This window comes from Dendrobates tinctorius, unplaced genomic scaffold (genome assembly GCF_039654945.1).
Source record: "Dendrobates tinctorius isolate UK_male_01 unplaced genomic scaffold, ASM3965494v1 ptg000046l, whole genome shotgun sequence".
NCBI classification, from domain to species: Eukaryota; Metazoa; Chordata; class Amphibia; order Anura; family Dendrobatidae; genus Dendrobates; species Dendrobates tinctorius.
Window position 1 is genome coordinate 7,792,227 of NW_027361714.1, and position 27,902 is coordinate 7,820,128.

At 43.5% G+C, this 27,902-nt stretch overlaps 1 protein-coding gene across 1 annotated transcript in view; it reads left to right on the forward strand.

Moving 5' to 3' along the window:
- EZR (ezrin) overlaps positions 1–27,902 on the forward strand; it is a 125,786-nt gene that overhangs the window by 34,342 nt on the left and 63,542 nt on the right. The window contains exon 3 of the mRNA XM_073575688.1: positions 20,302–20,385. Coding sequence (XP_073431789.1) covers positions 20,302–20,385 — 84 coding nt within the window. The remainder of the gene's footprint in view (positions 1–20,301; positions 20,386–27,902) is intronic.

Genomic DNA, 27,902 nt, shown 5'->3' on the forward strand with positions numbered 1-27,902 from the left:
ACATACAGACTGCACTGCCCATCAATGCAGTCTGATCAGTGCCCATTAATGCAGCCTTGCCAGTGCATATCATTTCGGCTTCACCAGTGCCCATATTGGTGGAACTCTGCTTTTACCTCAGGCTCAGACTGGTGTGGTGCAAGAGTCACCAGTAAGCAGGTAAATGTCCCCAATAGGCAGCATAGGTCCCCAATAGGCAGGTAAATGTCCCAATAGGCAGCATTGGTCCCAAATGGGGAAGGAAAATGTCCCAATAGGCAGCATTGGTTCCTAATAGGCAGTTAAATGTCCCACTAGGCAGCAAAGGTCCTCAATAGGCAGCATAGGTCCCCAATAGGCAGCATTGCAGGTATATATCCTAGTAGGCAGTATTGGTCCCCAATAGGCAGGTAAATGTCCCAATGGGCAACATAGGTCCCCAATAGGCAAAATAGGTCCCCAATAGTCAGCATTCGTCCCCAATAAGCAGGTAAATATCCTAATAGACAGCATTGGTCCCCAATAGGCAGCTTAGGTCCCCAATAGACAGGTAAATGTCCCCAATAGGCAACACAGGTCCCCAATAGGCAGGTAAATGTCTCCAATAGGCAGCACGGGTCCCCAATAGGCAGGTAAATGTCTCCAATAGGCAGCACGGGTCCCCAATAGGCAGGTAAATGTCCCCAAAAGGCAGGTAAATGTCCCTAATAGGCAGCACAAGTAAATGTCCCCAATGAGACCCGGCGTTAAAAAAAGACAACAAAAAATAAACAGTACTCACCATGTCCCCCGTGGCTCTGAAAAGGCGCCCGCTCGTCTCCGTCTTATGGCACAGGCGGCGTATTGTCATCAGGCCGCGCAGGCGGTGTGATCACGTCATCTGTGTGTGCTGCATACAGAGGGCTGCGCAATGCCTTTCCTCGGCGCCTCGTTGTTCCGCCCGCGATTACAGGGCCCGCCGGCATTGAACTGCCGTGATGTTCAATGTTGGCCGGGGCTGGATAAAAGTCCTCGGCGGGCCGTAGTTTGAGGAGCCCTGCTGTAGGTGAAGTAGGTTTTATTTTTAGACCCTTCAATCAAATAATTTTTTGAGCTAAAAGCCCAGTTAGGGATCAATGAACAATCCTAAAACAGCCGAGAAATGTTAACCCTTGGGGTGCACATGCTCTACTCAGAAGTTAACCCCAAACTGCATATTTACATCTCGCGTCACATGTTTTGGTGAAGCGCTGTCCTAACCTGGATCACAAATTACTTGGAGGCCTATAGTGAGATGCCAGTCATCTGGAGCAGCGCGGGTGAAGCTGGCCGGGACTGCATTGGACTAGTCAGGTCTCTCGCGGTCCCCAGCCGGCTTTTCAAACAATGTTTTCTCTGAAACACCGCACGATTTCAGAGTAAAACCCTGCCCAAATATCACAGCCAGGCATGACTAGTTCCAAAATCCACTTAAAAACATCTCTTAAAATAAAAAAGCAATACACAACACTCTTTGAAAATCTCTTTACTGTATTCAATGGGAAATCACACCTATAGTGCACGTTACTGTTTCTTAACCCCTCAAGGACCTTAGGGCACAGCTTTTTTTATTGTCACATTTCAGGAGCCATAGTATCTTTATTTTTTTCTGGGTAAGTTGTATTTGTCAGTGGCAGCATTGTGGAGCACATATTACTTATTACTAGAGGTGAGCGACTTTGCCTTTTTTAGGGTCGAGTCGGATTTCATGAAACCCGATTTTCTCAAAAGTCGAGTTGAACGAAATTTGGCCGACTATCGGGAAAAGTCGAAGGTCCGACTGAAACACGAAACCCAATGCAAGTCAATGGGGAAGCAAAGTCAGCAGGGAGTGGAGGACAGTAAGCACACTTACATGCCGGACCGCTTTTTTAAAGTGCGCGAAATCTCTCTCTCTCCCCGGACGCTGCACATGTCTCTCCCTCTCTCTCGACGCTGCGCATGTCATCTCGTTGCCCACAGTGTACGTCCTTGCTCAGTGGCTGAAAAAAGTCACGTGCAAGCATTCTGGGAAATCCGACTTTGGCGCTCGTTTTGCCGACCGCATGGCCGACTTCACGCTGTGGTCGGGTTTCGGCGACTTGATATAAGTCGGCGACTTATGAATCTGGCCAACCTGTTTTGCTCAACTCTACTTATTACCTAAAATTTTAAATTTTAAATTAATTTTAAACACTTTACGGGAAGAAATACGGTAGAAAAAACAGCAGTTCTGTTGCTGTTTTCTGATGTTTTAAATTTTCCCTATTCATGTGCTGCACAAAATAAAGTGTTACAATTATGCACGTGATGTGCCCAGAACAAGCGGTGGATACCGCGTTCACCACACTGCCTTCTATCCTGACCTTTTCCAGTAAGCAGGAATACTTACTCTGCGGGGCACTGTCCACTTTTTCTGTCCCCTTACCTGTGCAGTCGGTACACTGATGAAGGTTGTTTGAGACCAAAACGTTTGTACTCATTTATGGACTGCTATTAAAATCACGAAATTTGTTACAAAATTCCTTTGAATGCCAAGTTTTTGGTATATCTAGTTTTATGGACTGTTCAGACATTTCTGGACAGTGGGACAACCTGCCTCCAGTAAGGCTAAATAAGGATGTAAAAAGGGCAATAAGTAACAAGAACAAGGCATTTAAGTAGCTAAAACAAGAAGCCAATGAAGAAGCATTAAAAAGTTATAGAGAAAAAAATAAAATGTGTAAAAAAACAAATACATTTAGCAAAAGTGGAAACTGAGAGACTCATTGCTAAGGAAAGTAAAACAAACCGCAAACTATTCTTTAATTATATAAACTGTAAAATGATTAAAATTGATGGCCCTTTAAAGAACAATGAGGGTGAAATCATAGAGAGCGATGTGGGAAAAGCAAATGTTTTAAGTACTTTTTTCTCAACAGTGTTCACACAGGAAAATGATTTGCCAGGGGAAATGCAGAGTGATAATGTAAACTCCCCATTAAGTATTACCTGCCTAACCCAGGAAGAAGTGCAGAACCGCCTTAGTTAAATTAAAATTAACAAATCACGAAGCCCTGATGGCATTCACCCTCGGGTATTAAGGGAGTTAAGTAGTGTGATAGACAGGCCTCTATTCATTATATTTAAAGACTCTATAGAAACAGGGTCTGTTCCTTTTGATTGGCGGCAAGCAAATGTGGTACGAATATTCAAAAAGGGGTGTAAAAGGGAACCTGGAAACTATAGGCCGCTAAGCTTAACATCTGTTGTGGGTAAGATTTTTGAAGGGTTTCTAAGGGATACCATTATGGAATATCTCAATGTTAATAAATGTTTAACTCCATATCAACATGGATTTATGAAGGATCGCTCCTGTCAAACTAACCTGATCAGCTTCCATAAGGATATAAGCTCTCAAATGGACCAAGGAGAATCATTGGATGTTATTTATCTCAACTTCTCTAAAGCATTTGACACTGTCCCACATAAAAGATTGGTAAGTAAGATGAGAAAGCTTGGGCTAGGGGAAAATGTGTGTAGATGGGTAGGTAGCTGGCTTAGTGATAGAAAACAAAGAGTGGTTATTAACCCTCCGTCAGGAACAATATTCGCACTAACTCGTAATGGAACAATGTGCCTGTCAAGCGCAGGCTAGAAAAATGCCTAGAATATCTAATTTTCTCAATTTCAGTGATCTAAAAGTGATCAGAGACCTTCATAGGGATGTAATAAAAGAGACTACACATTATCAGGTGCAAAACAAACCCATTTACTCAACATAAAAGTAATAACTTTGATATACACAAATTTCAAAACTCCTGAGAAGTACACTTTCATTTGTAAGAAAATCTGCCTTATTTATATGAAATATCCACAAACCTTTCTCTGTCCATTCATAAAACAAGCTAAATAAACAATAGTAATGACTAAAAACATTACATACCAACCTTATAAAGTGTGATGTGTTCGGGACCAATGAGCCTGAGAAGCTAGCACAGCTATATCTTCCTTCCTGAAGCTCTGCAGACCAACTGTGGTATCAGGTTTCACACAGCAGCTAGAGCCAGGAGACTATCTAGAGGGAGGGGGTTTCCTGAAAATCTGGTGAGAAGGGAGAAATGAAAGTAGAAGAGCTGCGCCTGTCATCCATTGTTCCTGACGGAGGGTTAATGGTGCATACTCAGATTGGGCCAGGGTTACTAGTGGGGTACCACAGTGTTCTGTATTGGGCCCCCTACTATTTAATATATTTATTAATGATCTAGTGGATGGCTTACACAGTAAAATATCAGTATTTGCAGATGATACAAAACTATGTAAGGTAGTTAACACAAAGGAGGACAGTTTGCAACTACAGACAGATTTGAGTAAATTGGAGAATTGGGCTGAAAAATGGCAAATGAGGTTTAACACAGATAAGTGTAAGGTTATGCACATGGGAAGGAGAAACAGATGCTACAATTACTTACTAAATGGGAAACTGCTGGGGAAATCAGACATGGAAAAAGACTTAGGCATCTTAGTCAATAAGAAGCTAAATTGGAGTGCCCAGTGTCAGGCAGCTGCCACCAAAGCAAATAGGGTCATGGGATGCATTAGAAGAGGTCTGGGGACATGAGATGAAAACATAATTCTCCTTCTGTACAAATCACTCGTCAGACCATACTTGGAGTATTGTGTGCAATTTTGGACGCCGGTGCTCAAGAAAGACATTACTGAACTTGAAAGGGTTCAAAGGCGGGCTACTAAAATGATAAATGGAGTTGGTTCACTACAATACCCAGAAAGGTTATCAAAATTAGGTCTATTTACTCTAGAAAAGAGAAGACTTAGGGGAGACTTAATATATATGTACAAGTATATCAGAGGGCAATACAGAGATCTCTCCAATGAACTGTTTGTACGAAGGACTGTGACAAGAACAAGGGGGCATTCTCTTAGTTTGGAGGAAAGACAATTTCTGCACCAGCATAGAAGAGGGTTCTTCACGGTAAGAGCAGTGAGGCTCTGGAATTCTCTTCCTGAGGAAGTGGTGATGGCCAACTCACTGAATGAATTTAAGAAAGGAATGGATGTTTTTCTTGTAACAGTATAGAAGGTTACTAATAACAGAATATTATAGGTAGATGGTTGACCCAGCTTAGGGGAAGGAATTTTTTTCCCTATGGAGAAAATTGGCTTCTACTCTGTGGGTTTTTTGCCTTCCCCAGGATCAACAATGCAGAACAGCTGCACTAAAAATAGGCTGAACTAGATGGACATAAGGTCTTCCTTCAGCCTTCAAAACTATGTTACTATGTTACAATTGGTGCTGCTCAACTGATTTTGGAAAGGTTTCTTTTTCTTCTATTGCAAAGTTAAGCCCCCTCCACCTCAAGTAATAATGGTGTAAATTTTCCCTTCAACCAACTGGGCATATGCTGAAGTACCGTACTCCTTTGTGGGCTCGGCCATGTCTTGAGAAGCAGAAGAAAAATCAAGTGCCCTTATAGAAGTTCTGTTGTATATGGTCAGTTGTTGTAAGACAATTTATTTCCAATGTTCATAACTGTGGAATGGAGGGGCATGGGAAAAAAAACCTTCCAGACTCTGTGGCACAGTGGCAATTGGAGGAGGTACTCTGTTTTTAATTAAAAAGGAAAGATCACCCGTCACTGGATTTCTTAAGATATTTATTTGTAGTCAGTGTATAGAAAAACATTTTAGTTTACATCTCAAGGCTACATAAACAAATCTAGTCCTGGTACTACAACATTCGCCTTGTCCACCGCTTTCATAGAGAATGAATGGAGCAACAGTCAAGCATGTGCTATGCATACACTCAGTGTCGGACTGGGGTTCCATGGACCTGCCAATAACCAACTCCAGGGCCCCAGTTTTCAGCTATATGCAAATGAGACATTATCGTCAATCACAAAATCTTATAATGAACTGGGTAGATTGTTAAATGAATAGATGCTGCTTTTGTACATAGTGATTCAAGTATGTTGTGGCTAGAACTGCTCATATAAGAGGATGGTGACCTATTATTGCATAGGGGCCCACCGGAGCAGGGCTGTGGAGTCGGTAAGCCAAACCTGCGACTCCGACTCCTCAATTTCCCTTACACCGACTCCAACTCCGACTCCACGACTCCGACTCCGACTCCCACACATATTGCTTATATTTAAGTGAAAAATTTATTGTAGTACAATGTGAACCTCAGACATTTAATCATTTTTATGATCCAATAATCAAGATATTTAGATAGAACAGAATATATATTGGTGTACTACCCGGTTTTCATTCTTTTTGGTACAGATACGATATGGATAGACAGATATGGATAAATGGATAGATAGAGCAGATTTCTAATCTGCTTTTGCTATTGAAAACATTATCTATGAGCTCAAAAACCTTTCAGGTGATGCAGTTTTTTAAAAAGATGATCAGCTTTTGCAGCTGAAAAACGTATCCTCAAAAAACACAGGAAAAACGCTGTGTGTGAATGTAGCCTTAGATCAGGAATATAACAGCCATTTATAGGACATTTCATAACTTTCCCAAACTCCTATGAAAAAATATTCAGCACATCCTGCATTGAATTACTGTACCCAATTTATTATATTTTTTAGGAGTCGGAGTCGGTCCATTTTATACCGACTCCAACTCCGACTCCGACTCCACCAAAATGAGCACCGACTCCACGACTCCGACTCCGACTCCACAGCCCGGAGGATTCTCCGCTTCTCCTGTTGGCCAGTCCAAGTCGGCATACACTGCATTTTCCCAGTGGCGGTGTTTTTCCACTTTACTTGTAGGTATTCTATTCTTTAGGGCTTACCTACACAAACGTATAACTAGGACGAGTACAATCCACTGTTTTATCTGATAGCACTCAGAACAATGTTATATAATGGAGTAGCGCAGATCTGCATTTTTTCCATTGACTGGCCCTGTCTGTAGAAAAAAATGCAGCATACTGCAAGTGGCTCCGCAAATCGGATGACACGCACTCATTCAGGTGCGGATGCATGTAAAACATTTGGACTGCCCTCAGATTACACCCCATCTTCTCACCTGTGCTCACGGATCAGACTCTGACAGAGTGTCATTAGCATAATCGGCCCGATTCTATGGTCCTGTGAGCGAGCCCTCAGGCAGTTTATGGCATTTTTCTTTTTTTTTGTTGCCCTTTTTATATTGCTTTTTTCACATTACAAGCCATGTGACACAAACAAAGAAGAATCTATGATTCATATGACCTATGAATCTCGTGACTTGTAATGTTGAAAATGGAACCAAAAAGAACCATAAAACATATTTAAATACTTCTGCCAGACGATTTCTCTTTTCCTGGTAATCCTAAAACTGCAACTTTAACATGACAAACAAGAAAAATCCAAAAGTTAAAATTGGTGCTTGGGACATTTTTTCAGCTTTGTAGAATAAAAGCCAGCCTGTCCCAGCCTAGTAAAGGATATCCTGCACCCAGGATGTGGTCGCACACGGCACAATGGAAGCTTTGTTTGCGCTCCTTTTCTACGAATCCGTATTTGATGTAAATAGATCTTATGCAATCAGGGTAGTGATAACCGCCATTTATACATATGGACGCTGTACAGTGTCTGGGCCAGACCTCAAATACGTTTATACTACAAATAAGTAGGCAGGGAAATGTTTCACCCAAAACAAACTCTACAATACACAACTTGTACATATTCTATACAGTCCGGTGCTTAAAGGGGAACTTTCACTTGATTTTTAAATTTAATCTGAGCACCTACTCCATTGCCGCTGCTCCACTGATTCTGGAACAGCTTTTCTTTTTTTGTGCCCCTCTATCCGAAGTTATGCCTCCCTTCCTGGTAATAAAAATGACAATTTTCCTTTCCTTTATGAAATGTAAAGTGCTGCGGAATCTGAAATGTATAGTGCTGCGGAATATGTCGGCACTATAGAAATAAAATGTATTATTTCATACAAAAGGACGTATATACTATATACTGGGCTCTCTGTGGGCATTTGGTTTTTCCCCTTTATGACACAAATGCTGTGGTATGTGACACTTTGTTAAAGACAGAAATGTGTCATACCCATTGCAAAAGAAACTTTAGAATTAAAGTCCACTTAAAAGGCTTGTATGTTATGAGGAAAATTTGGTGGACAGCACAGGCGTAGCTATTATGGTTGCTGGGGATGCAGTTGTACTTGGATCCTGGGGCCTAAAGGAAACCAAAAGGTTGTTTTGGCCCATATGAGAAGACCAATACTATTAACGTCTTGTCATAGCCAGGATCCCTGGGTGATATTTTGCTTTGAGGCCAAGGAGCTTCTTTAAAATAAAAAGCAAAGCAATACTTTGTTCTGTTTATAGGGCTGTGATGTCTTGTCTACATCAGGAAGTGCTGAGGTTGGTGGCATGAAACCACTGACGCCATAGAAGCAGCAGCGGCCAGGTGTAGTGGACAGGATGCAGCCCTGTAAGCAAAGACTGATGGGGAGTAGTGGAGGGTTCCCACTGGAGTGGCAGGGGCTTCCACAGATATGTAATGCTTCTATGGTTATTTTAAAGCATTACATGACTGTCCAAAACGTTTCTGTTCTGCCTTCATACACGTTGACACGATGTGCAATCTAGCATACAGCACAAACCACCTTCTATCTTCCAAAATAAGCAGACCGTTCTCTGTAGTCTAACTTGTTTATTGGTGAAGAGTATAGAACATGCGGTAAAACTATAAAGAATACAAACGACATGGGTAAGTATTGGTCAGATGATCACACAGCTTACACAATTACAGGAAGTATACAGTGTGATGCAAACTTTACATGGAATACACAGGTGTCTAATTACATCTACTGAGCACTGCTGCTATAAAGTTAATAGCATCTCTGTACATCACTGCATTGCAACAAAAGATATCAATCTTATTGGATATGCTTTACCAGGATAGCGACTCAAGTAGGGGAGTTACTGGAGTACAAATAAGCAACATGTGTCCTATGAAATACACAGAAGAAAATGGCATCTCCCTCATCCCAGAATACATTGCTTCAATCCCACATGCAACACTCTCTGCTATTAAAGGCACAGGCTATAAATGCTATTAAAGACAGCTATAAATTCAGCTACCACTAGATGGTGCTATAGCTAAACCAGCTCATAATACAAACATATTTGCCCTATATTCAGAGGGCAGAACACTCCCCGCTTGGCATCAACTGATGCCACTCCATTTTCCAGGTTTGGAGCAGTAAAGGCGTGCTTGCAGTGGTGCCAACCTTTACAAGACTTCTGACTGGTGGGTGATGTTGACTTGTAAGACTGAGCCACATTAATTAAACAAGCAATAGCATGAACAAGCGAGTTCCAGGTTGAAAAACTGCTGAAATGGTGGGATTTGAGGCGATTGTCTGAAGTCACCATACTTAGAGCAGATACCTGAGGGTGGATTTCTTCCTCTGCATCTGGATCTACCAGTTCATAGGTGGCTGATTCGTCACTGTAAGGCTTGAATGGTGTGAGAATGCAGGGCCCGTAAACCAGGTTGTGTCCTTAAAGTATCTAGATCATTCAACAGATCTAGTTGCGTGGTCCGCAGGATTGTGGTATGTGGACACATAGCTCCACTGTTTAGGGCAAGTGGACCTCCTGATCCTTAGCACCCGATTGCTGATGTAAACATAAAAGCGTCGAGTTTCATTGCAAATGTACCCAAGCACTACTTTGCTGTCTGAGTAGAACTCAACATCCTTGATTTCCAGGTCAATTTCTGTCGAGATAAGTTCAGCTAACTCTACTTCTAGCACAGCCACACAGAGTTCCATTCTGTTTATTGTGTGTTCCTGGACTAGCTCTAGTTTTGTCCGGCTCATAACAAGCCTTACATGGCTTTGTTCCTTGATGTCAGTAGTTTTCAGATATGCTACTGCTGCAATCGCCTTGGTTGAGGCATCGCAGAAGATACAGAGCCTTTGCGTCTTGACTTCTGTTGATGGCACATAAGCGTATGGTTGTGCCACGTAAAAATCTGACAAGGCTTCTAAAGATTTCTTCCATCTTACCCACAAATCTCTCTTCTCCATGGGAAGCTGATCATCCCATTCAGACATCTCTTGGGTGAAGTCTCTCAACATCATTTTACCTTGGATAGTTACAGGGGTTACAAATCCTAGAGGATCGTACAGGCTGTTTATCATTGACAGGACGCCTCTACGTGTGAATGGTTTTTCTTCTTCGTTGATCTGAAAGGTAAATGCATCTCTCTTCAAATCCTAGAGCAAACCAAGGCTCCGTTGGATGGGATGGGAGTCTGTGTCTAAATCCAAGTCTTTTAGATCAGTTGAGTAATCTTGAGAGGGAAAAGCTGCCATCATTTTTTGGCTGTTGGAAGCAATTTTGTGCAGCCTCAAATTGGACAAAGCGAGCATTTCTTGTGTCCTCTTTAGCAGACTGACTGCCGATTCATTTGTGGGTGTGGATTTCAAGCAGTCGTCCACGTTGAAATCCTCCAAAACGATCTAACATCCGACCCGTACTTTTCTTCGCCCTCTCTGGCTGAATGTCTAAGGCTACTTTCACACTTGCGTTTTTTTTTTGCTGCGCGTTTTTTGTGCACACAAACGCATGAAAAAAAGCATCATGCGTTTGTGTGCGTTTTTTTGCGGGTTTTGGTGCGTTTTTAAAAAAACGCATGCTTTTTTTGCGCATACGTGCTCATTACAATGCGCAAGTATGCGCACCCATAGACTATAATGGGTGTTTTGCTGTAAAAAAAAGCATTGCGTGCGCATGCGTTTTTTGGGGGCAAGTCAGATGCACAAAAAATGCAACAGGATGCATTTTGTGCGCCCGAGCGCACATTACAAAAAACGCATGCGCATACAAACGCTTACATACGCATGTGTATGCACACCCATGTTAAAGTATAGGGGAAAAACGCATGCTTTTTTTGCTCTAAAAAACAGCGCAAAAAAACGCAAATGTGAAACCAGCCTAAGACCATAGATGTCGAGAGCAAGGGAAGGGCCGTTCCCGAAGGTGTGTACTTTCATGCGATACTCCACGATGTCTTTGTAGGGGTCATTATCACGGTACCAGAAAAACCTCAAATAGTTTCTATGTTCTTTTTTGACAAGGAAGCAATGAAACATTGTTGTATGTCAGCCATGAATGCCAATGCATCTTTGCGGAATCGAAGAAGTTCTCCTAGAAGTCTGTTGTTGAGGCCTGGGCAGGGCAAAAAGACATCCTTTAGCGAGACACCTTCATATCTGGCGTTTGAGTCAAATACTACTCTTATCTGACCAGGTTTCTTAGGATGATACATGCCAAAAATGGGTTGATACCAACATTCAAATACTCTTGAAGTACAGGTGCAATTTCTGCATGGCCATTCTGAAGTATTTTCTCCATGAAGGCAAAGAAGTGCTCTCTCATTTCAGCTGCCTTCTGAAATTTGCGTTTGAGGGAGACAAATCGACCGTAGACAGGTTCTCTTGTTGGGTAAGCATTGCCTCTGGGGTTTAAATGGTAGAGGGGCCATCCAACTCTTTGACTCATCTCTTACCATCTCTCGATCCATGAATGTCCAAAAACAGTCTGTCTTCTATGGATATTGCTACCTTGTTGTCCTCTCTTGTTCTGTGGAAAACTGCACCCTATGTGATCTTGGTCGCCGTCACATATGTGGTCTTCACAGGAAGGATCAGCTAATGGACAAGGTAGAGGAGCATTGTGTGGCAACTCTTTTACCAGGAAGCTACTCTTATATGGCTGGAAGAGAGACGGATGTCCATTTTCAAGTTTATTGGTAAGCATGCTGTTGACTAAGGCCGGCTTTTGTGCTCCTCCTAGGTAGACGTCTCTTATGATGACCCATCCAAGGTCGAGCCTCTGTGCGTACGGAGCATTCCTGGAGCCGTTTATACATTCTCTAGCCTTGTGGACCCGTAGTATATCTCTTCCCAGAAGTAGAGCTATTGGGGTTCCTGGATCCATCTCAGGTATCAGGTGGGCTATACGCTTTAGATGGGGGTGATGTGTCACCACCTCCCGTGAAGGTATTTCTGACCTGTTGTCAGGAATCTGGTTGCACTCCAGGATGGTCGGTAGCGATAGGCAGGTTTGGCCATCTATGGACTCCACCTTGTATCCGGTTGCTTTTCTCCCCGCCATCTCAACGGTGCCTGAACACGTCCTCAGGGTGTAGTGAGAACCAGGGCCTACAATGCTGAAGTTGTCAAAGAAGATGGACCTGGCTAGAGACATGTTACTTTGGTCATCCAGGATTGCGTATATCTTGAGGGCTTTGTCCTTGCGGCCTGCAGGATAGACTCGGACAAGGCAGATTTTTGAAAAGAACCTTCCTCCTGTGAGTCCTTTACAGATCTCCGTACATTTAGAGCTGACCTCAGGGGTATCTTCCTCGGTGTCTTTCTGCTTCTCATCGTGCTCCTCTGCTTGTGACAACACTCGTGGGGTTGATTCAGGGTGCATGGCTGTATTGTGATCCGTGCTAATGCATTATGCACATTTCATGCTTGCTTCACATTTCCTGGCGAAGTGAGAGGTTGTGGCATAACATTTGAAGCAGATGTTGTTCTCCTTGAGGAAACCTTTGCGATCCTCTAAAGACTTCTCCCTGAAGGCTCTGCATTTTAGTAGAGGATGTGGTTTCTTGTGTAGAGGACGTTTACTGACATTCTGAGGCTTGCTGTCGTCTGGAGGAGGTTTATTCACATTGTGAGGAGGGCGTGTGGAAACAATGTTAGTTTTGTGGACTGCACGGGTGTCCTACTGGGTTTGATTTCAGGGGCAGTGGAACATGACAGAGTAAAGTCAAAACTAGGATCATTTCTAATCCTAGATTGCTGGGTGACAAAATCAACAAGTACAATGAAAGGAGGGAATGATACATTATGATTTTGTTTATACCGTGAAACACATGTAATCCACTTTTCTTGTAGGTTGTAAAGAAGTTTCTGTACTATTGGATTGACACCCTTAGCGGTGTCTAAGTATGCCAATCCGGGAAAATCTCCTTCCTCCTCGGCAACCTGTAACTCTATCAATAAATCACTCAAATCTCTAAGCTTTTGATAACCTTTAGGGCCTATCTTAGGAAAATCATCAATTCTTTTATATAAAGCATTCTCTATGACTTCTACTGTCCCATAGCATTCATCAAGTCTTTCCCACACTTTACGTAGACCTGTGCGGGGATGCTTTACATTAATGTCTCTCAGTCTTTTGACTTGTTCGACCGACTCACTTTCGAGCCACTTTACTAAGAGATCTAACTCGCTACAAGAAAGGTCCAGACCATGAATGGCGTTCCGGAACGAGGTTCGCCATTACCTATAGTTCTCGGGTTTGTCAGTGAACTTTACAAGTCCTTTTGTAACCAGTTCTCGGCGGGCAAAGAACTTTGCAAAGTCCATGTTGGCTCCGTCAGTGCTGGCATGAGCCGGTGTGTTTTAGTCATGTTTAGTGTGTGGTGTATCCCCATACCTGTAAGACGCTTCTGACTCCGGATAGTGAGTGCAGTACCTTCTCGGTGAAGAAGGTGTCTCTTTAAGGCTTGATGGGAGCTGTACCTTCTTCTCAGTGGAACGGTAGCTTTGGTCGACATCTCTCTGCTGGACCTCTCCTCGCCTATGGTAGTGAGGTTCGGATTTGGATCACTGGTAATCGGCATGGGCTGATCGATATGATGCATCAGGGCTGTCATCCACGAGTGTTGAAGGACGTACTCTGCGACGCTCTGCGCTTGATCTTGCTGCTCTAGACATGGTCCGGGAATGCTGCTGCATCTCTCATAATCAGGATTCTTCACAGCTTCCAAATACTCAGCCTTAGCTATTGCAGCTGCTGTCTCTTTGTCTGCCGCAAGTCTTTCTAGCTCTGCCTGCAAACGTGCAGTTTCGGCCTCTCTCTCTGCCTGTAAACGTGCCGTTTCGGCTTGCAGGCATGAAGTTTCTGTCTCTCTCTCTGCCTGCAAACATGCGGTTTCGGCTTGCAGGCGTGCAGTTTCTGCATCTTGATCTGCTTGTCTCAGCTTTACATGCATCTCTCGTTCGGCGAAGGAGGATCTTGCTTTGACTGCTTCGGCCTTGGCACGAGCGACAGCAGCGAGCTCTGCTATTGATGACCTGCCCGAACTTGCTCGTGACCTTGTTTTGAGTGAGGATGTGCTGTTTCGAGACATTGTGTGCTTAGCTGCGTACTGCTGAGTATACTGGTGGGAAACAGCCTGTGCGTGGCGGCTTTCGCATGGTGGGAGTGATGAAGCGCTTGATGGCGAGCTGTACTCTCGGTACTTGTGACTGTATGGCGGCCACTGCAGTATCCGCACACAGTGCGATGTGGGTACAAGCGGCTCCTTAAGTCGTATTCGCTATCGCAGGCGTCTAGCATCTGTTTTACTGTTCTGCCTTCATACCCGTTGACACAGTGTGCTCTCTAGCATACAGCATAAACCACCTTCTATCTTCCAAAATAAGCAGACTGTTCTCTGTAGTCTAACTTGTTTATTGGTGAAGAGTATAGAACATGCGGTGAAACTATAAAGAATACAAACAACATGGGTAAGTATTGGGCAGATGATCACACAGTTAACACAATTACAGGAAGTATACACTGTGATGCAAACTTTACATGGAATACAAAGGTGTTTAATTACATCTGCTTTGCACTGCTGCCATACAGTTAATAACATCTCTGTACATCACTTCATTGCAAGAAAAGATATCAATCTTACCATATATGCTTTACCAGGATAGCGACTCAAGTAGGGGAGTTACAGGAGGACAAATAAACAACATGTGTCCTATGAAATACACAGAAGAAAATGGCATCTCCATCATCCCAGAATACATTGCTTCAATCCCACAATGCAACACTCTGCTATTAAAGGCACAGGCTATAAATGCTATTAAAGGCACAGCTATAAATTCAGCCATCACTAAATGGTGCTATAAGTAAGCCAGCACATAATACAAACATATTTGCCCTATATTCAGAGGGCAGAACAGTTTCCCTCAAACTAAACAACTCCTGTAGCCCACACACATACGTAAGAGCAAAGTCAGCTGGACCTGACGATTTTAGTGTGGTGGGTGTTTGGGATTCTCCTGATTCCCCCTCACGGATGATGGCCTTAGTATAGCAGTATGGCAGAGAAAGTGAATTTTGAATTTGGCCAAGACCACATTTGTTTTTGGGCATTCCCTAATGTCCACTCCTCTTGACTTGTGATGCTTTTTACACGTGTATGGCCACATCGACGTGTATGGTGGCTGAATTATGGATCCTTAGCATCACTGGTGGTTTTCTAGTATTTTTACGGCAACTATAAATAAAAGAAACAACAATTGTGTAAAGGTTTGTGCTCACAGAATTTTTTTGGCCGAGTCTTTTCATACATGTCTGCTCCAAAAGGGTTCAGAAAAATCACTAAAAAAAAAAACTTGAAAGACATTTCCATTTTATTTTTATTGTTAAACCACTTTGCTGTTCATATGTTCAGCTATCTGAGTGTTTTTCCTCCTTTTCAAGTTTTGAAAACCCTTATAGGGGAGAAAAGAAAGTGCATGTGACTTTTTTCCAAAGCGGCTCCTGATGGAAAATGCTCCAAACTAAGCACCATCCAATTAAATGGAAAATGCTTATGTTATATTAAAACAACGGTTATCAAGCAATTTCTAGTGAAATGCAAGTCACACTCAGTAGATGACTGTGGGCAGCAATCGGTGTTCGACGTCCAACAATAACACAGATAAACAGTATGCGATAAGTAACATCCAAACTGTTCAAATGATATTTCCTGTGAGAGCCCCATAGGCACCAGATTGTCAGTACCCCCTACTCCTATTACCAGGTTTTGCCCATTTAGATCTCGTCACCATCTCCTGACACATAGCTATAATGATCCAGCGCACAATACTTGCAATGTACAGGTGCTGATTACTAAGGCCAAGTTTCTTTTGTTTTGCAGCTTCATCTGTCAGTCTGCTCAGGGCTTCAATTTACCAGGTTTTAAAAGATTGCTTAGTGCGTAGGTGTTTTTAATCCCATCTGCTTTTTAATCCCACTTACCGTACCTTCAGCTTTAACTATAGTCACCACTGCAGCCAGCTCAATGCTTAGGCCAATTACAGTAACTCTTAGGATATGACTTTGTTTTATTTCAATATAAAACTGGAATTTTCTTCAGGTAATGTAATAGTTATTTATGTGTGCACTAAGTTTGACCTTATATTTTACACGGGGTCAAAATTGTTGGTACCCCTCGTTTAATGACAGAAAAACTCACAATGGTGACAGAAACGTGAATCTGACAAAAGTAATAATAAATCAAAAATCTATGAAAATGAACAGGTGAAAGTCAGACATTGCTTTTCACAGAATTTTAAAAAAAATGCATGTTAAAAAAACGCACACAAACGTTATAAAAAAAAGTAACTTAATTTCAATGATAGGTGTAGAAATTCTGCAACATCAAAAGCTCATCGTGGGAGCCTAGCCTAACATGTCAAGCAAGATGTGCCAAAATTGCAAAATGGCCCTAAGTTTTAAAGGGAATCTGTCACCGGAAGTTGGCGGGCTATTCAAGTGACCTGTGTCCGGTCCGATGGGCGGTGTTTCTTCTTTTTTTCTCTCCCCCATCCGTGGCCCCCGTCCACGATCTCTTCCGGAATTAGAGTTGTTCTCCTCTATAGTTTGCGCGTACACAAAGCAATCTTGCCTAGCGCACGCTGAAAATGATTACTGCACATGCGCTGTGTCCCGGAAGTATTTCGCTGTGTTCTGGCACATAGTGCACCGGCGCATGCGCAGTAATGATTTTTGGCTTTGCCCGCGAGGCAAGATTGCTTTGCGCACGCGCGAACCATGGAGGCGAACAACTCTAATTCCGGAAAAGATAGCGGACGGGGGCCACGGATGGAATGGAGAAAAAAAAGAAGAAACACCGCCCATAGGAGTCGTCGGGTAACGATAAGGTCAGCGTGGCGGCGGTCAGCCATATTCCAGAGCGGCTCCCTTTCTCTGAAGAGATCGATGAGGTGGTCCACATCGAGTCCTCCATCCTCACCGTCAGAGTCGGGAGCACGCTGTGAAGGCTGTTAAAGAAAAAGACAAAAATAACATAATTAGCCTCCACAAAAGAAATGAAATAAAAAGTGCAAAAAAACAAAGCAAAAATATTTATACTTACACGCTGGTGACCGCCGCGTTGCTGTCGCCGACGACCCTGGGAGGCACTGCGAGGACCTCTTGGCCGAGCACCAGATTGGGAAGTCTAGAGAAGAAAACAAAAAATGTTATGTCTTTGGATGTAGGCATTTGTTTGCTGTGTGTGGTCTGCAGAACATTGTTTTCTATGTGTTGTGTGTAGTGTGATGTTGTGTTTCTGCGTTTGATGCAAAAAACTTACCAATTGTGAGCCCACTCCAGGTGTCTGTCCACCCCTTCCTTCTTCTTCTAGGAGCTCCTCTTCATCTTGTGAATCCTGTTTTGAAATAAAAGGCAATGAATAGACATATATTACAGAGATGATGGATTTTGGAAATAAAAACTTACCGTCAAACGCTGACGATGCGAGGGAGGGCTCCCAGAAGATGATGTGCTGTCTTCCTGGTGGCCACACTCCATGCCTGTGGGTGGTGTTCCAGCTGCTGCCATTGCTGCTGCTGCTGCTGCTGCATCTATTGGGCGGCTGTTGAATAAAGAGAAACAAAGGGCCAATGAATATCTTGATATTCAATAGCCCTAGTTTGGAGGAATGGGGGATTTGATAATTACCGTCTCTCATCTGCTGCTGGCCTCCCCTCCTCAGCATGTTCCATTTGCTGCTCCATTTGGCGTGGTGGTGGTGGTGCTGATGGTGCTGCAGTGGTCTCCTGCCTTCTCCTGCTGCGCTTGGTTGCTTTCTTGGGTGGCATGTTGGGTGTGGCTGTGGGTCCCACTGTCTTGCTTTTATATATGTCTTGTGGGCAGAGCTACTGAGCATGCTCAGACCAAAAAAAACGGATCCGGCCACCGGATCCGGCTTTCGCCGGATCAGGCGCATTGCGGCGCTCATAGGCTTTCATTGTGTGAAAAAGACGGACGCGCCGGATCCGGCGTGTCCGGCTTTTTCGCCGGAGACAAAAAACGTTACAGTAGCCGTTTTTTCCAGACGCCGGATCGCGACACATTGCCGGATCCGGCGAAAACCGGATGAAACGCATGGCCATCTGGCGCGATCCGGCGCAAATGCAAGTCAATGGGGGGGGAAACCGGATCCGGCATTGCATTTCGCCGGATCCGGTTTCTGTCAAAAGCGCCGGATCGCGCCTGACGGCGAAAACCTGATGTGTGAAAGAGGCCTTAGGGTACCGTTACACTTAGCGATGCACCAGCGATCCCGACAACGATATGGATCGCTGGTGCATCGCTAAGTGGTCGCTAGTGAGCTGCCACACAGGCAGATCTCACCAGCGACATAGCAGCGGTCGGGGGTCGCTACTTACCTGTCAGACGCGGCGATCCTGACGTCCTCCCGCACTCGTCGCTCGTCGGCGCCACAGGAAGCCCAGCAGGAAGCGCCCGACGAGAAATGGTCCAGGACGTTCTCGCGCGACCAGCGATGAGCAGCGGGGGAGCCGGTCGGAGGTAAGTATCAGACATAGCGATATCGCTAGCAATATCACTGCTACGTCACAAAATCGGTGACGTTACAGCGATATTGCTAGCGATATCGCTATGTGTAATGGGGGCTTTAGACTATGTTCACATTACCTTTTATCTTATGTTTGAGACTTCAGAAGGGGTTTCCATCTGAAGCCCAGAAAAACGAGACTGGGAGCTTTTCAGTATAATAAGACAGATGTATTCTCCATTTGGCCTTCACTCTGGCAATGTCTACCCAGAGATTGCATAAGAAGGAGAAGAGTGTCTAACATGTCAAGAAATATATGCCAAAATTGCAAAATGGGCCTACATTTTGCCGAGATGCACCTAATCTGTCACACGGCGTGCACTGCAGTCATAAACTTGGTGTCTGCATGTGCTACTTTTAGGCTGTGTGCCCACGTTGCGTTTTTTGAAGAGTTTTTGAAGCGTTTGTGCCGGATCAGACGCTTCAGAAACGCTTAAAAGAAGCATCCCATTCATTTTAATGCATTTTGGCCTTTTTGTGCCAATTGATGAGTTTCTTTTCCGCATAGGAAACGCTTAGCGGCTAAAAACGCAGCATGTTCATTATTTTCCACATTAGTCCGCGTTTTTAGCTGTTTCCTATGAGTCCAGAAGACGCGCAGAAAAAACGCATCAAAAACGCGCGGTTTTTGTGCAAAAAACGCGCAAAAAAACACACGGAAAAAAGCGCACGTTTTCTGGGAAGGAGAAGCGTTTTGTATCAGGTTTAAACCGCTAACGTGGGCACATAGCCTTAAGCTCTTTACATTTTCACACATTAATACTAAATGTCATTTATTTTCTCCAGAATATTTTTATTTTTTTTCCACTGGGATGACAATCTGTACAATAACTTTTTAAGTAGAAAAATAAAATAGTAGACCAACAATACCGAGACAGAGGCCATGCAAAGCTCCGTCCGAATCCTTATATTTTTTTATAGATTTAGATGGTGCCCCTACCGAAGCCTCGTATGTGGTTTTAGACGTCATGTGAACCCAGTCTTAAATTAAGGCCGGGGTCACACTTTCGAGTGCAATGAGAGAAACTCGCACGAGAGTCTCGCTTCAATACCCAGCACTGCCGCCGGCACTCAGACCGGAGTGTGTGGCTGCATGTATTTCTACGCATCTGAGCACTCCGGTCCGAGTGGCGGCGGCAGTGCCGGATATTGAAGTGATAGACGCGCAAGTTTCTCCAATTGCACTCGCAACTGTGACCTCGGCCTAATAAAGGAAAAGGCGAAGAAAAGGAAAATGTTCATATAAATGTCAGACTAGTCTCTAAGCTGCATAAAGCATTCCTGGCAAAAAAATTTATAAAAATGCAAATCTAAGTGCTCACAAATTTGGTGACGATTACTTGGTATGACATGTTTCTAAATTTTAATTGCCACCAGTTCCAGGCTAGTATGAGAATCCATGATAATAAGATCAATAGTGTATTTGTCTAGTATGTATTCTGTATGAATGCATTGGTAAGACATTACAGTTTGCTAGAATTAGCTTTAAATGTAATATAATTCAGTGGATTTTTTTTTTGCCAAATGCTTTTTTCTAATTTGCCTTTTTCTTTTAGTTTTATTATTGTCTGTTGCAAATAATTAAAAGTGTAAAAATAACATGCTTCTGGTCGTATGTATGTACTCATGATATTTTACAATTTTTTTTTTATTTCAGGTAAATGTTCGGGTGACCACTATGGATGCGGAGCTGGAATTTGCCATACAGCCCAACACTACTGGCAAACAGCTTTTTGATCAGGTAAGCCTTGTGACCACCCAACGACATTGATCCAAGCTACATATTACTCTATGGTGATTTCTCAGAACATCATTACAGCAGCTACAAGACGATCGGGCAGCTACAAGACCAGGGAACCAGCTGTCAGAGATGGCCGGACCTGACATAGATAAGGCAGAGATTAATTATTACTATCTCTTCCTCCCTGTTCACTGTACGGACACTGAAGTGATTTTCCCTGTAATTGGCACTAATATGCCAGGGGAAATCAGAAAGAATACAAATATATTCATTCAAAGGTTGAAATGAACCCCCAAAAGGTGTTTTAAAGGGAATCTGTCACCCCATTTTAGCGCTATAAGCTGTGGCCACCGCCATCAGGGGCTTATCTACAGCATTCTGCAATGCTGTAGACAAGCCCCCAATGTAACCTGAAAGATAAGAAAAACATGTTAGATTATACTCAGCCGCAGGCGGGGTCAGGTGTGGTGGGTGTCGCGGTCCGGTGTCTCCCATCTTCATACGATGATGTCCTCCTCCTTGCTTCGCCAGGAAAGGTCAGAGAGGTTCGGCGCCTGCGCACTGCAGTACTCTGCTCTGCCCTCAACAGGGCAGATAAAGTACGCGTGCGCAGGAGCTGAGGGAGAAGCAAGTAGGAGGACATCATCTTATGAAGATGGGAGGCGCCGGACGGGACGGCGACACCGATCGGACCGGACTGAACGCCGGGGTGAGTATAATCTAACTCTTTTTTCTTATCTTTCAGGTTACATCAGGGGCTTATCTACAGCATTACAGAATGCTGCAGATAAGCCCCTGATGGCGGTGCCGGCAGCTGATAGGGCTAAAATGGGGTGACAGATCCCCTTTAATGACCTTAGAGAAAGAAAAATCTAGAAATAAAAATGGAATAAAAGAAAGCCACTGTCAGTCCAAATTATGTTTCTAGCCCTGTTTTCAACAAGAAACCACGCAAATTACACATTTATAAAAATTGTTATAGAACAGGGAACACAAAATATAAAATGTATTTCAGTGATCTTTTGTGACTGTGAAAAAAGCAAATATTATTATTATTATTTATTTATATAGCACCATTGGTTCTATGGTGCTGTACATGAGAAGGGGTTACATACAAATTACAGATATCACTTACAGTAAACGAGCTAACAATGACAGACTGATTCAGGGGAAAGATGACCCTGCCCTTTCGGGCTTACATTTTACAGGATGGTGGGGAAGGAGAAAGTAGGTTGGGGGGTTGCAGCAGTTCAGTTGTTGGTTGAGGCGATATCTCCAGTAGTGGTGAGGAGGTAGCGGGGTCATTGAAGGCTGTAAGCTTTCCTGAAGAGGTGGGTTTTCAGGTTCCGTCTGAAGGGTCCGAATGTGGTTGATAGTCGGACATGTTGGGGCAAAGAATTCCAGAGGATGGGGTCCTGGGTTCAAATCCCACCAAGGACAACATCTGCAAGGAGTTTGTATGTTCTCCCCGTGTTTGCGTGGGTTTCCTCTGGGCACTCCGGTTTCCTCCCACATTCCAAAGATATACTGATAGGGAATATAGATTGTGAGCCTTCAGGGACAGCGATGCTAATGTGTGCAAAACTGTAAAGCGCTGCGGAATTTGTTAGCGCTATATAAAAATAAAGGTTATTATATTCGGGAGAAGTCTTGGAGGTGGTTGGATGAGGAACAAATAAGTGTGGGGTAGAGAAGGAGGTCTTGGGAGGACCGGACATAACGTGAGGGAAGATATCGGGAGATTAGTTCAGAGACATATGGGGGAGACAGTTTATAGATGAGAAACAGGCACATGTTTCATTTTCTTCTTACCATTTCCATTTTTGCCCAGTATTTTATATACAAAACAATTAGGCCCCACATATATCAAAAAAAGAGGCAAAAGTGATATGAATGAACCGAGCAAGAATGCAATGTGGAGCTCTTAAAACTGCATTATGCGGAAAAAATGTGTCTAGTCATGTATAGGAAAAAATGCTACGGTCTTGAACAAGTTAAGCATTGCAGAGAAGTACTGTAGATGTGGATAATGCATAAAGAACAGTTTAGCCCAAGCCTCAAGGTATTGTGAGTGTAGTACAGGAGGTACCGTACCCTGTGTCAGAGGCAAAGCTCTAACCGCTGGTAACATATTCAAGGACACAGACTGCCTGGAATCTAAATCAGCTCTAACCAAGGGGAATAAATGAAGACAATTATTAATGTTTTATCACACATATTGGCATATATACATAATGTATATATGTACGTATGAGTGTGCTTGTGAAAGTTAATTTTTAAACTAGAAATTTAATTTTGATACCTTGTAATAGGGTTAATTACATTGTACAGTTCTCCACAAGTGCTCTTGGATCCTGACACCTGAGCAGCGCTGTCCCTATGACTGCAGCATGTTGTTCTCAATATACCCTTGTGTAGAAGACAACATACTACTGTCTTACTAGTCATCGGGGCCACAAACTGCCTGTCTACTGCCCCCACAAACGCTCTGGTATCCTCGCTCCTGCACATTGCTCTAGCAGTACATATGTTATACAGCAGGTGAAATAAGTATTGAACACATCACCGATTTTCCAAGTAAATATATTTCTAAAGGTGCTATTCGTATGAAATTCTAACCAGATGCCGTTCACAACCCATCCAATCCACACAGGCAAAGAAATCAAACCATAGGTGTCCATAAATTAAGTGTAATAAGGATAAATAATGCAGGGAAGAAGTGTGATTTTTTTTATTTTAAATACTGTGTACAAAACCTTTGTGGATGATGACAGCTTCAAGACGCCTCCTGGATGGAGAAACTAGTTGCATACATTGCTCAGGTGTGATTTCTTACACATAAGCACTCTTCAAATCCTGAAGGATCCATACATTTTCAATTGGATTCAGGTCCAGTGATTGGCTGGGCCATGCTAGCAGTTTTTTTTCTGACATCAATTGAGAGTGTCCTTAGCTGTGTGTTTGGGATCATTGTCTTGCTGAAACGCCCACCCTCATTTCTTCTTTCATCATCTTGGTAGATGGCGGCAGATTTTTAACAAGAATGTCTCGGTACATTTGTCCATTCATCCTTACTTCAATTATATGAAGGTTGCCAGTGCCATATGCTGAAAAATAGTCACACACCATGATGTTCCCACCTCCAAACTTCACTGTTGGTATGGTGTTTTTGGGGTGTTATTCAGTGCCTTCTGGCCTCCAAACATGATGTGTATTATGGCATCCAAAAGAGTTCAATTTTGGTCTCATTTGAGCAGACTATATTCTCCCAGTATTTCACAACCTTGTCTAAATGTTGAGCAAACTTTAAACACGCTTGAACATGATTTTTATTCAGCAATGATGTCTTGCATGGTTAGCATGCATACAGTCCATGGAGGTTCAGTTCATTACTTATAGTTTTATTTGAAACAATTGTACCTGCTGATTCCAGGTCTTTCTGTAGCTCTCCACTGATGGCCCTTGGCTGTTGGACAACTCTTTTGATAATTCTTTTCACTCGTCTGTTTTAAATCTTGCAGGGAGCACTTGATCGTGGCTGGTTTATGGTGAAATGGTGTTCTATCCACTTCCTGATTATGGCTATAGCCGTACTCACTGGAGCCTTCAGTAGTTTATAAATGCTTCTGTATCCAATGCCATCAGTATATTCTTTAACAATAAGGTTGCTAAAGTGTTGCGACAGCTTAATGGTTTTACCCATCATGAGATTTCTCTAGTGTGGCACCTTGGTAATGAGACACCTTTTTATAGGCCATCAGTTGAACCAGCTGATATTATTTTTCACTAAGTGGCATTATTGCTTTCCAATTACTGATAGAGTGCAGCTGGTATCTTGACTCTCCATGATGCGTTCAATACTTTTTGCCTCATTATTACACATAACCTAATTTAAAGAATTATAGAAAATTGGTGACGTGTTCAATACTTATTTCACCGACTATATATGTGTGTATATATATATATATATATATATATATATATATATATATATATATATATATATATATATATATATAGTGTGTGTATATATATATATATATATATATATATATATATATATATATATATATATATACACTGCTCAAAAAATGAAGGGAACACTTAAACAACAGAATATAAAACTTCTGTCAAATCAAACTGTCCACTTAGGAAGCAACACTGATTGACAGTCAATTTCACATGCTGTTGTGCAAATGGAATAGACAACATATGGAAATTATTGGCAATTATGAAGACACCCTCAATAAAGGAGTGGTTCTGCAGGTGGGGACCACAGACCACATCTCAGTACCAATGCTTTCTGGCTGATGATTTGGTCACGTTTGAATGTTGGTTGTGTTTTCACACTCGTGGTAGCATGAGACGGACTCTGCAACCCACACAAGTGGCTCAGGTAGTGCAGCTCATCCAGGATGGCACATCAGTGCGAGCTGTGGCAAGAAGGTTTGCTGTGTCTGTCAGTGTAGTGTCCAGAGCCTGGAGACGCCACCAGGAGACAGGCCAGTACACCAGGAGATGTATAGGGGGTCATAGAGGGCAACAACCCAGCAGTAGGACCGCTACATCAGCCTTTGTGCAAGGAGAAACAGGAGGAGCACTGCCAGAGCCCTGCAAAATAACCTCCAGCAGGCCACAAATGTGCATGTGTCTGCTCACAGCCCATCACCGTGCAGCCCTCTAAAGAAATGCCACCCCACACCATTACTGACCCACTGCTAAACCAGTCATGCTGAAGAATGTTGCAGGTAGCAGATCGCTCTCCACGGCATCTCCAGACTCTGTCACGTTTGTCACATGTGCTCAGTGTGAACCTGCTTTCATCTCTGAAGAGCACAGGGCGCCAGTGGCAAATTTGCCAATCCTGGTGTTCTGTGGCAAATACCAATAATTTCCATCTGTTGTCTCTATTGCATTTGCACAACAGCATGTGAAATTGATTGTCAAACAGTGTTGCTTCCTAAGTGGACAGTTTGATTTCACAGTTTGACTTACTTGGAGTTATATTCTGTTGTTTAAGTGTTCCCTTATTTTTTTGAGCAGTGTGCTTCCGAGCCCAATATAGCTAGGGAATCTGCTGAGAACTCTTGTAAATGGCCAGTATTAGGGCTGAAGGATTTGGGCTGTAATATGGATACTTTAATTAACCCAAAAGCATGGGCAGTGTGTAAACCTGAACTCGGGTCAGCCTATGATCTTCTGTGGAGAACATGTGAATATGTCATTAAAAATCCCTGCTCATTTCTTCTTTCATCACCCTCTGGTGCTTTTCATGAAATAACTACGTATTGTGTATGGCTAATGAGCCTCGCACCAGAAACAATAGCCTGCTGAGTGCTCATTTGCAAGGAATCTCTGTGCTCCAGAAGTAATTGTTTTAAGTTTTTGGCTTGACTTTCTTCATAGACCTTACTTTAATTTATGCCTGTTTGCAATTCCAGCCTCCAATAATTCAGCTGTCCTAATTTTACCAAACCCTGGAAAGCTTTTGGCAAATTGAGTAAATTATTTTTTAACAAATATAAATAGTTCCTTTCTGGCTATATAGTATGCATAAGGTTATTTTCCGTTGCCATGATGACAATGATAACATCTGACTGAAGAATCATGTATAGCAATCACATTTTCCTGTTGAAAGCATTGCTAATAATATTGAAGGGCTAAAAGGGCATATTTCTGTTCAATGTGAAATATTTTAGTTTGCCCTGGGATCCTGGTTGTTGCAGACTGCTCCATTTGACAGTCAATGACCTGTCATTCTAGTGGACACCAGTAGCAGGTTAATCAAGGTCATATTGTTCAGTTTAATACTTTTTTGATTAATTTTACTTAACTATTCTAAAAAGGTTTCCTAAAATGATAATAAATGCATGTTACAGCAAGGTTAGGTTATTTGCCTTGGGTCATATTGAAGTTTTGCATGGTACGGTATGATTGAGAGTGCTAGTGTTAGGAACAGCGGAACGCACTAAATAAAAATGATAATAAAGTGCGTTCGCCGCTCGGGGTCCACCGTGCAGTAGGTGTTACAACCGCTGCTGAGTGATGGCAGGAGCAATATGGCGGTATAATGCGCACAGGTTCAACTTCACCCATAGTGCGCAGAGCGAGCTCTGTTCACACACAGAGACGCCGCAACACAAAAACACAAAGAACACTGAACCTGTTAGTGTCACAGAGTTCAGTTAAAATGCACACACGGTATCTGGTCACAGGAGCAGGCCCTAAGACAGAGGGCTACTGTGAGCGCCAAGGGGGGGCTGCAACTGCAGCACGGCGTAGGACACTGCCGCTCGACGACAAGGCTGGAAGGCAAGCGCGGTGTCGGACGCTAGCGTAGCGGTGCGGTGAGCACAGTGGCTTAAGGCTTGCCACTGACTGGCGCTGACTACTAAACTAATTCCCTATCTCCATGCGTAATATCAGAGGGAAGGGGTTTCAAATGAGTCAGTCACCAGAGTCATACATCCATCACCATTCACACATAGCAGTATAGTCTATACTATCGCATGGCGGAACGGCCATGCACGCTGTTTATAGCCGTGCGGGACCTTCCAGATCTCCGAGATGGACCAATGAGATCTGGAACAGGACCTGGGCACATGATTCCCGATCTCCAATGGGAGACCGTCTCGTGAGCATGCCTAGTAGGGGCACAGAGGGACTTAGTCTCTGGAGCGGTCTGCTGCAAAGTAATCTCTGTAGTAGAAAGACAGCAGGAGACCGCAGAATGTGAGGCTCTAGATTCCTGCAGAGCAGACACAGAAACCTGACGCCTAACATTACCCCCCCTCCTAGGGCCCCCTCCTCTCTAAGCCTTCCAATCCACCACCCTGTGCCCATCAGAGGCATAGGCCTCAGACTCGTCCAAAGGCAAGTCTGATGTCCCGGTAGGTGACACGGAAAACCGGGACACGTGGAAGGTATCAGAGGCGGCAAGATCGCCAGGTTTAAAAAGGGACACTTGGGAGACAACGGGCGCGGCAAAACCACCCGGAGCATAAGTTGAAATGGAACGCCGCGGTGTGTCGGCGGACGTCTCCACTCTCTGTTTAACGAGGCTTACCCAAGAACACGAGGCGCATGCCTGAATATATTTCTTAATGTCCCGAACCCTGTGCGGCCACCAATACGACCCCGCCAGGAGTTTTGTGGTCTGCATGTAGCCACAGTGACCACCCGTCCTGGACGCGTGTGCCCACGTGAGGACCTTCGGCCGAAGGTGGGGAGGGACAAAGATTTTGCCCAGCGGCACAGAGTTTGGCCATTGCGGGACACTGTTGTTCTGAGAAACAGCACATTGACAATGGTAACCGCAAATGGAGTTTTGCGCCAGACACGCCTCGAGAACGACGCGAGACACCTCCATGGGCTCTGGGAGTGGAATCTCTTGCTCGGGTGGTTCGAGAGGTTCAAAGAGGTTGGGAGCCGGAGTAAACCTCCGTCTGGATTGAGCACGCTCCAGACCGTGCTCCGAAAAACGGAGATCAATACGGGTGGCAATGGCAATCAGCTCC